General features: G+C 47.5%; 1 protein-coding gene across 4 annotated transcripts in view; it reads left to right on the top strand.

Moving 5' to 3' along the window:
• Positions 1 to 14,248, top strand: part of ATF6 (activating transcription factor 6) — a 201,820-nt gene that overhangs the window by 183,469 nt on the left and 4,103 nt on the right. For 3 of the 4 annotated variants that reach the window (XM_042975598.1, XM_042975596.1, XM_007093048.2), the window contains exon 16: positions 13,418 to 13,997. The exons of the other annotated variant lie outside the window; for it this stretch is intronic. In XM_042975598.1, coding sequence (XP_042831532.1) covers positions 13,418 to 13,626 — 209 coding nt within the window. In that variant the 3' untranslated portion in view covers positions 13,627 to 13,997. Of the gene's footprint in view, positions 1 to 13,417; positions 13,998 to 14,248 lie in introns of those variants that run through there. 4 annotated transcript variants of the gene reach the window in all.

The raw sequence follows: 14,248 nt of genomic DNA, 5'->3' as shown, positions 1-14,248 counted from the left end.
ATTGATTTTTCTGTCTGGGTGATCTGTGGTTATAAGTAGGATATTAAAGTCCCCTACTATTACTGGCAGCTAGATAGGCACGGGCCAGGCATCCCTGGGAGTGCCATGCTGGGGTTCCCCTGGGGGGATGGACAGCTGGAGCTGGGGTGGCCCTAGCAGGCTGGCCCTGTTCTCACCTGAGCTATTGTGATTTGATGGGGGGAGACGTAAAAAATGGCACTGGCTGGCACCTCCAGCCATGTCTCCCTCTCCTGCCGTTCTCTGTGTGGTCCTTCTGTTGCTTATTGTGCAGAAGCTGTTCAACCAATCCTCAGTTCTTCCTTAGGAGGAATTGCTCTATATGTGTAGATTCAGTGTGTCCATGGGAGAACATTGAGTTCAGGGTCTTCCTATGCCGCCATCTTGGACTGCCAATATTTTAAAGGTTTTAAATATTTTAAATTCTGCTTTTGCAACACTCCAGGAAGTTATGGAAGGGAAGAAGCCCCGTTTTCTTCTGTAATCCCTCACAGTTTAAAGCACTCAGTGAATGTTGACTGACAGTTTTGTAACCCATCATATGTTGTCCATGTTCCTTTAGAAAATGCTCCCTAGGTCTAATTGGATACGGCCTAATTATGGTCTGGGACCTAATGTTTATAAGAGTCGGTAACAGTACCTGGCCTGTAATCAGTGCTCAAATACTGGTGAATGAATGAATGGATCAATGTAGGTTACAAATTGAGTTTGGTTTCTCAGATAAAGGTACTCTCCGTGATCTGATGAAACCACAGACCTTCCCTTTTCTCTTCATGCTCATCCTTCTTTTTTTAAATGTTTGTTTATTTATTTTGAGAGAGCATGCATGTATGCGAGTGGGGAAAGGTCACAGAGAGAGGGAGAGAGAACAAGCAGGCTCCGTGTTATCAGTGTGGAGCCCGATGCGGGGCTCGATCTCATCAATCATGAGAGTCAAGACCTGTTCATGCTCCTCCCTCCTCCCCCCTTCTCCCTCTCCTCCCCCCTTTCCTCCCCTCCTCCTCCTTTTTTTAATGTTTATTTATTTTTAAGAGAGAGAGAGAGTGGGGGAGGGGCAGAGAGTGAGGGAGACACAGAATCCAAAGCAGGCTCCAGGGTCTAAGCTGTCAGCACAGAGCCCGACGCGGGGCTCGAACTCACAAACCATGAGATCATGACCTGAGCCAAAGTCGGATGCTAAACCGACTGAGCCACCCAGGTGCCCCCATGCTCATTCTTAACCCACATGTTCCCATCACTCCTTCCCCAAGAGTGATACCATTTGGTCCCATCTGTCTTTTGTCTGTAGACAACTCCCGAGTTACAGTGCTAGCCCTGTTCTCTCCGGCCCATCAGGCCTCACCTGTTTCCTGTCGTTTGCTGCTCTTCTCTACTAAATGTCCTCCTGGCATCTCAGACGTGCCCGAGACTCTCCACTTGAGGGCTGCATGGCTTGCCCCTCACTTCCTGACGTTTTTACTCAGAGATCACCTTCTAGGAGAGGCGCCCTGGGCACCGTGTCTAAACCCGCATGCCCCTCCCCACCCACCACACTCGCTAACCTCCTTCCGTGCTTTTGTTTTCCTCCGTAGTACTTATTTAACATTCTGTATACTTTGTGTCTCTGCCTCCTCTCTCATTTTATAAGAACTAAGCTCTGTGAGGACAGGAATTTCTTTTCCTGTTTTGTTCACTCCTCTGTCCTCAGTGCCTGGCACGTGGTAGGAATTCAGTAAATGTCTGTTGAATTCATGACTATTTATGTACAATGTTCAGGCGTTATATATCGTATAGAAGAGGTAGTGACCAAGTCAGGTACTTGCACCGATGCATACTGTCCCCGAGAGCAATTGCTAGAAATGCAGACTGATGCCAATGTGTCCTGACAGTGATCAGATTCCAAGAGTGGTTCTGGCACCGGTGATGTGATTTTCTGAGATGAACCCTTTTTTTTTAATGTATGTATTTATCTTGAGAGAGAGAGAGAGTGCCGGGGGAGGGGCAGAGAGAGAGGGGCGAGAGAGAATCCCAAGCAGGCTCCATACTGTCAGTGCAGAGCTCGACACGGGGCTTGAATCCACGAACCATGAGTTCGTGATCTGAGCCGAAGTCAGACACTTAACCAACTGAGCCACCCAGGCGTCCATGAGATGAACAGTTCTCGAGTTCAGAAAGAAGCAATAGTCCCAGCATAGTGGGGTAGTTATAAGAATGTATTCTGAAGCCACACTGCCTAGTAAACCAGTGAGGTTCTGTCTTGATTAATATAGTAATAATAAGGTGTTTTTTTTTTTAACCTATGTGAAGATTGCACGAGATGTGGGACTATCCCTGTGCCTTGCAGATTGTCCAGCATCCTGACCTCTGCCCCCTGAATTCTAGTAGTTTATTTTTGAGAGAGACAAAGACAGCACAAGTAGGGAAGGGCAGAGAGACAGAGAGAGGGAGAATCCCAAGCAGGTTCCGCACTGCCGGCACAGAGCCCAATGTGGGGCTCAAACCCACAAAGCCACGAGATCATGACCTGAGCTGAAACCAAGAGCCGGACACTTGACCGAGCCCCCCCAGGGGCCCCCCAAATTCTGGTTTGTCTTACAGCTAAACATGATATTGCTCCCTCCCCCTGGGTCTCCCTATCTTTGGACACTCCCAGCCCAAAGTTCTGCCCGCCCCCCCACTGCTTTTAGTTTCTTCAGGCAGAGGGCAGACATGGGGGTTGCAAGGAGCTCTTTTGCTTGTCCGTGTTCCTTACGTCTCCAGAAAGACTCTTCAAGTCGGAAGTACCTACTGTGTTTCCATCCGTAGTGTGACTGTTAGGGTCCTTCCCAGCTGAGCGGGGAGATGTTCTAGCTGCCCCACCTTCGGAAGTGCCAGTCATTTCTTAAAGGAGCCAAAGCTCTTTTCTGTAAGTATTTTGACACAGTTCAATTAAGTAGAACATTTATATATTGGGTATGAAGAAAAAGGTCAGTGGCGGAGTTCTCGTGGAAGGTTTCTAACAAGTGGGACTTGAAATGGACCTTAGAGGATTAATAGAACTCGGAGAGAGAATTTGGGTGAGAAAGAGCAGAAAGGGCATTTTTTCCAAATAGAGGAAAAAATACCGACAGAGATACAATGCATGGTGTGTTGGGATGGTCAAAACCAGGACTCGAGTTGAAAATTGGCGATAAGATGGACCAGGCGTAGTGGCCCCAGCTTATGGGAGTTCTTGGGAGCCGCCATGCCGCGTGACCTTGTGCCGCTTCACTGTTCATTGTATTCCCTTCCCTCCCCTCCTTCCCTCCCCACCTCCTCCCCTCCCCTCCCGTGTCTCCCCTTTTGGACTTCCTTCCGTATTTTTCCTTTTGTTTGTTTTGCTTGAAGGTATCTCTTGTGGTCTGTGAATTGGCGGATTTTTATCTACTGTCCATGCAACCCCACCCCCCCCAACCCCACTGGGTTCAGGCACAGATACCGACAGCCTGTCGCTGCCTGTCACCAGCTTAGCTTACACGGAGCCAACTACCTCTTGTTAGGATTAGTGTCTGATCCCGAATAGAGATCTGTTTTATGACACATGCTCCTTTGCAAAGCATTGAAGTCTTGTGACTTCTTAAAATTAAACTTCCTGTGAAACGTCTGCATCTTTAAATTCTGTTTATGGTCAAGGTTCTGGCGTGGGTTAGCCACCACCCAGCTGACAGTCTCCTTCCTGGCAGGCCGTTCTCGGTTATTGTGCGTTTACAGGCTGTTCAAAATTCCACATTGCCTGGAGTTTTTCCACCTCCAGGGTCCAGGCACATCTGCTGCTTCCTCAACCCTTCTGAGCTTTCAGAATCACATTTTAGCATTCGTATCTGAAGCCCTTCATTCCTTTTCCTTTTTATGTGGCTGATGAATTTTGTATTCGAAGTATCCTTTTTTTTTTCTACACCTTTTTCCTGACTCAGATCAGGGTTTCGTCTCATTCTCCTGCTTACTTCAGAAGGCCCGGGACGGAAAAGGGCTTTCGTCACCTGTGCGGTAGCCACATGTTTGCGGAGAGGTGACGGAGAGCGAGCCCTTAGCCTCTCGTTCCATGCCGTTCCTTTTGGGCCAGCTTTCCCCGAACGGTCCAGGTCTTTTTTTTTTATTAAGTACCCCAAAACAGCTTAGCCGTCCTGTCACGTATCTCGGCTCTCGGCTGTCCTGTCACAAGGCTCCTGCGCTTGGCGCTCTTTGTACGAGGGCGCCGCGCGTGGACGGCGGGGACCTGGCCCGCAGTGGAGGCGCGGAGTCTGTTACACTGAGGCGCGGATCATGGGCAACAGTTGGAGACGCTGGCCTTTCAGGGACGACGAGTTATCGACCACACTCACAGCCTCGGAGTGAAAGGTAACAGGAGCCTCACCTGCCCTTTCGAGGGGACTTTCAGAGCCTCTCTGCCGCTCCTGCAAGTGTACCGCGTGAACACACGCCCGACAGCCCAGGCGAGGGGTCCCGAGTTACCATACGCTGTTTCCCAGTCCGTCCTCCTTTAATTAAAATAGTCAGAACCTCGCCAGTAGTGGTGAGATGCAGGGGTGAGTACTGAAACGCCCAGAGAACTCTTTACTGAGTCCCACGGAGTGGATAGAAGATTACGCTGTGGCCCCTCGACTGTCGTGCAGAGGTTCGGGTAACCTGGGGCTCCTCGTGGCAGGTCACTTCACGCCCGGAGACCCCAGCTTGTCACTCAGAAGGGGCTTCCTGAATTCGGCTCAAGGCATTCCCATCCTCCCTGGTGGCCTTCCGATGGCACTCATCGTTTCCTTGCCCCAGAAGTCGTTGCTTCCAGAAAGGAGTAAAGAACCGAACCCGTCTTTATGGCCGCCTAGACCATCCTTCGTCGGAGTCTTCCGGCTGGGCTTAAGGTGGCAGTGCCGTTGCAGCCACGGCTGGGGACTCCCGGGTTTGGGGGCCAGGCCACAGCTTGACTTTTCCCTCAAGGCATCTGAGCTTCTGTCACCAGGTCCTCCGTTTCTTCTCAGCACTTAAGGTATCAGGGAAATCAGTTATCGGTGTGAACCACCACAGGCACACGGGCTGTAGTGACTTTTGCAGGTGGCTTGGGCCATGTACGAGGGAACCTACTCCTGATCTCAAAATTGTCATCTGGATCCCACATTAATCCAGAAAAGCAGTAAAAATTAATAATGTATGTTACATGTCTCTAACACATGTGCTTTCCGTTATCTGGGCACGTATGCCCCAGCGTGCACGTGAGCATGCCTGCACCCCCTGCAACACACACAGTTTTTCTGAAATGGGGAGTAACTGTGGTTCCAAAAGGAAACGATTGGTGTGACCCCTTGAAATCTGAGCCCAGCCGCACATTCCAAATGAAATGGCTCCAAATGCACGGGCAGGTTGTCTGTCTTCCAGAGAGCCGCAGCTGCCCGAGAAGCGGGGAAAGAAAGCGCTTTGGTAGGAAACGTCGGCTAACTTGCAGGCATTCGGATTTAATTCTCTGAAGATGAGCAAACGACTTCCACAAGGTGGTCATATAGGAAGATCCCGACTCCCCTCCTCCCGCACACACCTACAGCTGCCTCTGGAAAGTTTCCCTCTGCTTCTCCCCGACAAAGGGTAGAAAAACCCCATCCGGACGGGTGAGAGAGGCAGAGAGACGCAGGGGTGCCAAAACCCCGTCCCTGGCACAGCGACGCACAACAGGGAAGGAGCTCACCAGCCCGCGGCCTCTGCCCGGGGAGCAAGGGGTCGGCGCCCCACATCAGGCCCCGCGAGTCCTGCACTGGAGAGACAAGCCCAGAACGTCCGGCTTATTAGGAAGTGAACGGGGCTGATTATCCAAAGAACCCAAAGGACTGTAGAAACCGAGGTCGCTTTTCAGAGAGCTTGCCTGCAGCCTCACTCACCCCGACCCAGTGCACAGACAGCAGTTTGACAAGTGCTTAGACTAGATAAGAAGGAAATTCACTTGCCGATCTAAAAGCAGCAGCTGGAGGGGAGACGGTCGAAACTCTCCCGGAGGAGAGGCACTGGTGAGGCCAGTTTTGCACCCGCCACCCCCCCCCTGCCGCCCCCACCAGCACACAGGGAGGAGACCATCCTGCTGCCTCGCTGCAGCCAGAAAGTGCCTGTAGGCAGGTGCCGCACTCCCCTCTCCCTGGCAGCTGAGCGCAGCATTGCCCCACCCCCAGCCGGTGCTCCGGCACAGGAAGGTGCCCTCCTGCTGCAGTCCTGATGCCCACAGGGGGGCTCATCTTCCGGCTGCCTTTCTGAAGCCGGCGAGCATGCCACGCCCCGTACACTCTCCACCTGCCTAGTTGAAGTCAGCAGGTAGGCACAGTCTACACGGTGTTGCCCTTGGTTGCCTGGCCCTAGTGCCAGGGGGGCTGCCGTTCCTGAGCTCCATGGGAAGGTAACAGTGGAGAATACAGTTCCTGGCGGGCCACCACCCCTAGAGCACTGCACAGACAGCAGTCTCCCTGGGGAAAAGGCCAGCTACCCTCGAGCTCCTGCCTGGGCAGTAGGCTTCAGGTTGCCCACACAGGGAGAGGCTGATAAGGTGCTCCCGGGGAGCATAAGCCAGGGAGATACCTCTGTGTCCACTCCCCTGGCCTCATGACAGATCTATAAGACCTCCCAGAAAGGAGATTATTCGTTCATCTGGAGCCCCACTTGTTAAAACTGTTGCCCAGGTGACACCTCCAGATCTCCTGGTCTGGCGGCCAGCACAGGGATTACGACTGTCTCTTTGCATACCTTTTCTTTTTCTTTTTCTTTTTTTTTTTTTAAGAGGGGGGTGGGGCGCCTGAGTGGCTCAGTCGGTTGAGCGTCCGACTTCAGCTCAGGTCATGATCTCACAGTCTGTGAGTTCGAGCCCCTCGTTGGGCTCTGTGCTGACAGCTCAGAGCCTGGATCCTGTTTCAGATTCTGTGTCTCCCCCTCTCTCTGCCCCTCCCCCACTCACGCTCTGTCTCTCTCTGTCTCAAAAATAAATAAAAACATTAAAAAAAAAAAAAGAGAGAGAGAGAGGGGGGAGAGGGCCAGAGAGAGAGAAAGAAAATCCTAAGCAGTCTTTGCCCTGACATAGGACTTGATCCCACAATCATGAGATCATGACCAGAACTGAAATCAAGAGTTGGACACTCAACTGACTGAGCAGCACACTTTAAAAGCTCTTGGCCTGAGGAATTTCACTTTTAACTTCCTGAACTCAGTGTTAAATGAGATTCCTCCCCTGGGAACACTGACAGGTCTTGGCACACTCTCAACAACAGGGACACATCAAGAATAAATCAGGTGGTGTAGACTGTCCCAAAGGTTCAAGAGATAATCATGAACCAGGGCAAAGTTGAATGAGAAGCTTCATCACCTACAGAGGCCAATCCTTCAAGATTGAGAGAGAGAGAGAGAGCTACTTTGTCTAATACATAGAAACACACGGGGAATCAAACAAAATGACACAGAGAAATATGTTCCAGATGAAAGAACAAGACAGAACCTCAGAAAAAGACTTTAATGATACAGAGGTTCAGAAATCTGATAAAGAATTTAAAGTAGTAGTCAATAAAGGTGATTGCCGAACTCAGAGGAAGAATGGATGAACACAATGAGAACTTCATCAGAGAGAAAGAAAATATAAGATAGGACCAAACAGAAGTCAGAGACCTGAAGAGAAAAATAACTGAGCCGAAATATGCTATAGGGGTTCAACAGCAGGCAGAGCAACACATTAAAAGGCTCAGTGAGCTGGAAGACAAGGCAGTGGGACTCATCCAGACTGAGAAGCCGAAAGAAAAAAGAATTCTTTTAAATGAAGAGACCTTAAGGGACCAAAAAGACATAAAGTAGAATTACATTCACATTATAGGGTTCCCAGAAGGAGAAGAAAGAGAGAGGCAGAAAATTCCCCTAACCTGTAGAGGGAAACAGACCTCCAGATCCAGGAATCCCAGAGAGTTCCAAGCAAGATGAACCCAAAGAGATCCACACCCAGACACGTTATAATTATAATTAAAATACTTAAAGACAGAATCTTAAAAGCAGCAAGGGAAAAATAAATTGTTACATACAAGGGCAACCCATTAAGGCTATCAGATTTTCGAGCAGAAACTTTGCAGACCAGAAGAGACTGGCAGGATATATTCAAAGTGCTGGAAGGAAAAAACTTCCAACCACAGATACTCTACCCAGCAAGGTTATCATTCAGAATTAAAAGGAGAGATAAAGAGCTTTCCAGAGCTTTAGCTAAAGCTAAACCTTTCCAGAGCTTTCATCACTACTAAACCAGCCTTTCAAGAAATGTTAAAGGGACTTCTTTAAGCTACAAAGAAATGGCAGTGATTAATAACAAGAAAACCTGTGAAAGTAAAAATCTCACGAGAAAAACTAAATCTGTAGTAAAAATAGTGGATTCATTCACTTACAAAGCTAGTATGGAGGTTAAAACACAAAATTAGTCAAATCAGGGGTGCCCAGGTGGCTCAGTTGGTTGAGTGTCAGACTTTGATTCAGGTCATGATCTCGCAGTTTGTGGGTTCGAGCCCTGTGTGGGGCTCTGTGCTGACAGCTCAGAGCCTGGAGCCTGCTTCAGATTCCGTGTTAACCTCTCTGTCTGCCTCTCCCCTGCTCACTCTCTGTCTCTGTCTGTCTCTGCTGCTGTATTATGTTTATCCAGTACACCCAGAACACTCTCTAGGATAGATCACATATTAGGCCACAAAACAGATCAGTAAATTCAAGAAGGTTGAAATCCTTTCAAACATCTTTTCTGACCACAATAGTATGAAATTAGAAATCAGTTATAAGAAAACTAGAAAAACTGCCAGTACATGGAGATTAAACAACACATTACTGAACAGCTGCTGGGTCATAGAAGAAGTCAAAAGGTGAAAATACTTAGAAACAATTGAAAACAAACACAAATACCACAAACTGTAAGATGAGCAAAAGTGAGGAGAGAAGTTCATAACGATACAAGCTCACCTCAAGAAACAAGATACATCTCAAACAATTGAACTTTACACTTAAAGAAACTAGAAGAAGAACAAACAAAGCCCAAAGTTAGTACATGGAAGGAGGTAAAGATCAGAGCCGAAATAGATGAGATAGGAGACTAAAAGGATAATGGGAAAGATACCTGAAACTAAGAGCTGGTTCTTTGAAAAGATAAACAAAATAGACAAACCTTTAGCTAGACTCACCAGGAAAACAGAAGGCTCAAATAATGTCAGGAATGAAAGTTAAACTAATACCACAAAAATAAGAAGGATCATAAGAGACTATTATGAACAATTATTTGACAATAAATTGGACAATCTAGGAGAAATGGATAAATTTATAGAAACAGAATTTTCCAAGACTGAACCAAACATAAAGAAATAGAAAATTTGAGTAGACCAATTATTAAGATTGAATCAGTAATCAAAAACTTCCAAACAAACAAAAGCCCGGGGCAGATGTCTTCACTAGTGAATTCTACCAAACATTTGAAGATTTAATATCTATCCTTCTCAAACTCTTCCAAAAATTGAAGAGGAGGGAACACTTTAAACTCATTTTACGAGGCCAGCATTACCCTGATGCCCAAGCCAGACAAGGACACTACAAGAAAAGGAAATTATAAGACAACACCCCTGCTGAACACAGATGTAAAGATCTTGAACAAAATACTGGCAAACCCAATTCAGGAATACGTTAAAGTGATCATAGACTACAGTCAAGTGGGATTTATTCCAGGGATGCCAGTATGGTTCAACATCCACATTAATCAACATGATACACCGCATTTATAAAATGAAAGATGAACATCATATGATCGCCTCAAAAGATGCGGTAAAAAGCATTGGGCAGAATTAAACATCTGCTTATAAAAACTCTGAACAAAGTAGGTATAGAAAGAGCAGACTTCAACATAATAAAGGCCGTCCACAACAAACCTACAGCCAGCATCCTACTCAGTGGTGAAAAGCTGAAAGTTTTTTCTCGAAGACCAGGAACAGGACAAGGATGCCGACTGTCACCACTTTTATTCAACATAGTATTGAAAGTCCTCACCACTGCAGTTGGGCAGGAAACAAAGGCATACACATTGAAAAGAAATAGAACTGTCACTATTGGCAGACGACATAATACTGGGCCTAGAAAACCCTCAAGATTGCACAAAAAAAGGACTAGAATTAACGAATTCAGTGAAGTTGTAGGATACACAATCAGTAAACAAAAATCTGTTGTGTTTCTATACGTGAATAACGAACTATCAGAGAAATCAAGAAAATAATCCCAATTACAGTTACATCAAGGAGAATAAAATACCTCCAAGGAGGTGGAAGACCTTGCACTGGAAACTTTAAGACGTTAATGAGAGAAACTGAAGAAGAATCAGACAGATGGAAAGATGTTTCATACTTAGGGATTAGAAGAATTAACATTGTTAACTCTCCATACTAACCAAAGCAACCTACAAGTTTGGTGCCATTCGTATCAAAATGCCAATGGCATTTTTTCACAGAACTAGAACAAGTAATTCTACAATTTATGTGGAACCCCAGGAGGCCCCGAATACTCAAAGCAATCTTGAGAAAGTCCAAAGCCAGAGGTACCACGCTCCCTTATTTTTAACTGTACCGCAAAGCCATAGTAGCCAAAGCAGTATGGTGCTGGCACAAAAACACGTGGGTCTGTGGAACAGGATCAAGAGCCCAGATACGAACCCTCATATATGGTCCGTTAATTTTTGACAAAGGAAGCAAGAATATACAATGGGGAAAAGACAGTCTCTTCAGTAAATGGTGTTGGGCAAACTGGACCGCTACGTGCAGAAGAATGAAACAGGGCCATCATTTTATACCATATACAAAAATTAACTCAACGTGGATTAAAGACTCGAAGACCTGAAACCATAAAACTAGAAGAAAACGTTAACATAAGCGGTAAACTCCTTGACGTCACCCTCGGTGATGTTTTTTTGGATCTAACTCCAAAGGCAAGAGAAACAAAAGCAAAAATAAGCAAATGGGGGGCGCCTGGATGGCTCAGTCAGTTGAGTGCCCGACTCTTGATCTCAGCTCGGGTCATGATCTCATGGTTCGTGGGTTCAGGCCACGTGTTGGGCTCCTCACTGACAGCACAGAGCTTGCTTGAGATTCTGTTTCTCCCTCTCTCTCGCTCTCTCAAAAAAAAATTTTTTTTTAGACACATATATATTTATACGTATGATGGAATAGTACTCAGCCATAGAACAGATGAAATCTTGCCTTTTGCAACAACACGGATGGACTTTAGTGGATGTTATGCTAAGTTAAATAAACAGACCCAAAAAGACATACTCCACTCATATGTGGAATCTAAAGAAATAAACGAAACCAAACCCAGACTCCTAGACAGAGAACAGACTGGTGATTGCCCGAGGGGGAGATGGGTTGGAGTGGGGAGCAAAACAGTAAAGGAATCCGGAAGTACAAACTTGTAGTTCTAAAACAAGTCGTGTGGCTTTCATGTACAGCATGGGGGAATGTAGTCAGTAATATTGTGTTAGCTTTGGTGACACATGATAACTAGATGTACTGTGGTGGTGGCTTTGCAATGTATATAAATAGCAAATCACCAAGTTGTGCACCTGAAACTAATATTTTATGTCCATTATACCTGTTTGTTTTTTTTTTTTTTAAGCTAAGCAAATTACTTAGTCACCGCATAGTGGCAGGACTCCTAAAATTGAAGTGTCCAGAGCGACGGTCTTAAAGAATAGGTAAGGTTAGTCAGTGCCCACAGTTCTTCCTCTCTAGTAAAGTGGGAAAGAAGGAAATCCGCTCCAAGTGTAATAGAAGACATTTGCAATACTTGTAATGAGAAATCAGTCATCCATGGAGACTGTGTTAAAAATTACAGCAGGTAACCAACCAAGAGAAGTGGAGGGATGGAATCTTCCATTAGCTTTGAAATAGACTAACATCTGCTCAGGGAACTTAAAGTTGATAGGTTATTAGATCCAGTAGTTTTCAACTCTCGGGAAGTCATAGACCCCATTGAGAATGTGATTGGGGCCCTTCTCCAGAAAAATAAGCACACAGAAGTTTGCATGCAATTTGAAGGAACGTATGGACTCCCTGAAGTCTGTACATTAGACCCTAATTTCAGACGCCCTGGATTAGCGCATTTCTGTAAATCGTAACCTGTGACACACTCCATGGCTCAGTGTTCCCAAACATAACAATGCAATCTGAAGATCAGATGTCAGACTCTGGATTTCCCTCCTCTAGATTAATAGTACTTGGCATACACAGTGTGAAAGTAAAACAAAAAAAGAAAAATTCTACTTTTAAATTCAATTCCTGGTCCTGGAGAAGCCCAGCGTGTAACTTCAAAAGTCACTGGTGGGCCGCGTATCATCTTCATAAACAGGTAGTAAGCTCAGCCCTTGCCCCGTCCCCCTCCCAGCTCCGGATTCACAGGGGAAACGCTAACGGACACGCAGGTGTGAATTCCGCACTCACAGCCTTCTGACTGCATTTCCGTGAATGTCCAGCTGGCCTCGGAAAGACTATCCGCTTACAGTTCCCTCACCAGTTTTATGCCCAAGTTTCATTGACTTCAAGTGGGAAAGCGAGTACCCAGAATTACCAACCGGGAAATGATTTGGCTCTCTCCCTAAAACAAAGAGTTTTCATCCTCTTAGGAAGTAAGAGCATGTGTCTGTATATGTTGAACTCATGATGAGTGTCACGTGTCAGGTAAGTGTGGCTCTGTGTGGTTTTCCTGTTCCCTCTGCAAATAGCCTCTAGTTTACCTGCAAGTCCTGTAGCACTCTCTCTAATCCCAAATGGGAGATGCACTCGTCTCTTGTACCAGGAATCAAGAACTCGGGAATGGGAGTCCCTTCACGCAGAAGGGGAGCGATGGGGACCTCTGGGCAAGAGCATCACTGTCCTGTCTACAGCTTGTCTTTCCCGTGCTTTATGCTGCTAAGGCAGACCTTTAAACTCGTAGCTGGGAATCTTAGCGAAATTAGAAACATGACTGATGAACGGGAGGCACGTAGTCTCGGCCCAGGTCTCCTTGCCACCCACACGATAGGTTTGTTCTTTGGACAGTTACCCGTTCCCACTGTTGAAGGGGAAGGGAGCGCTTCAGCATTCTTCCCTCCACCCGCCACAGAAATCTTCCTGTGATGTCTGTGGACAGAAGCTCTGGTGTTCACTCGGCCGCTGCTCCGAGACCTTACTGAACCGACGGAGGCGGTTTGGGAGCTGGAACCGAGGAGGACGGGCCGTCTCGGCACCCAGCCCGGCCGCGGCGCCGCTTGGTGACTGAGGGAGTCCCTCTGTTCCCTTGAAAGCGTACTGACAGTTCACGGCCGTTAAAGCTTGTTGATGTCTTTCTGGGACCGACGCTGACGGCGGAATCGCACAGCCTGTTGAATACTGATTCCGTATGTGTATTCCTCCCGCAGAGAACGTGATCGACGGGCAGGATTACGAAGTGATGATGCAGATTGACTGTCAGGTGATGGACACCAGGATCCTGCACATCAAGAGCTCGTCCGTCCCTCCTTATCTCCGGGATCGGCAGAGGAACCGGACCAACACCTTCTTTGGCTCCCCTCCTGCAGCCGCGGAGGCAGCCCACGTCGTCAGCACCATCCCGGAGTCGTTACAGTAGTGACGTGGGGCTGCGTGGCAAAGCAGCGGGACTCTGCCGGACCGCAGAGCGGGGAGAGACGCTCCTTCCTGCCTGCTTGGTGGCGAGCACAGAGCCGCCTCGCGGTGGGGTTCAAGGGGGTGGGAAGAGCTGTTTTTCACCATCTGCCCTTCCACTCGGAAAGCACTGAAATTCAGACTCGGGGGAGACGGCCTTTCTCCAGTGGCAGCCGCCTCCCTGTCCTCCAGTGCCGCCTGGGGTGGACTGTTTCGTGTACGTTCTGAATCGCTGTCTCTTCTGTATTTCTGTTTGGTTTAAATAGTCATCTTTACAGTAAGATCCCCTTCCCTCCCCTGCCACTTCACTTCTTGATAAAGAGATTTTTATTTACAGCCGTGCAGCACGCCAAGTGTTTCCGCGGATGAGCGTTCCCGTTGACTTCATGCAGATCCGTTGCGGATATGGTGCTGATTGGAAAACAGATTTCGGAACCGGAACAGCCAAAAAAAACCACCCCCCCCCCCAAAAGGTCAAAACAATGTGGAGCTTCAGGCAAAAGGGGGGAGAAAAAGACTCCCCATTGGGGAAGGTTGGTCTTTACCTGGGATTGTGGTTCAGACGGGACACAGGGAGGGTGGCAGGT

Source organism: Panthera tigris, chromosome F3 (assembly GCF_018350195.1).
Source record: "Panthera tigris isolate Pti1 chromosome F3, P.tigris_Pti1_mat1.1, whole genome shotgun sequence".
Classification (NCBI taxonomy): domain Eukaryota; kingdom Metazoa; phylum Chordata; class Mammalia; order Carnivora; family Felidae; genus Panthera; species Panthera tigris.
This window is presented reverse-complemented; position numbering and strand designations above follow the sequence as displayed.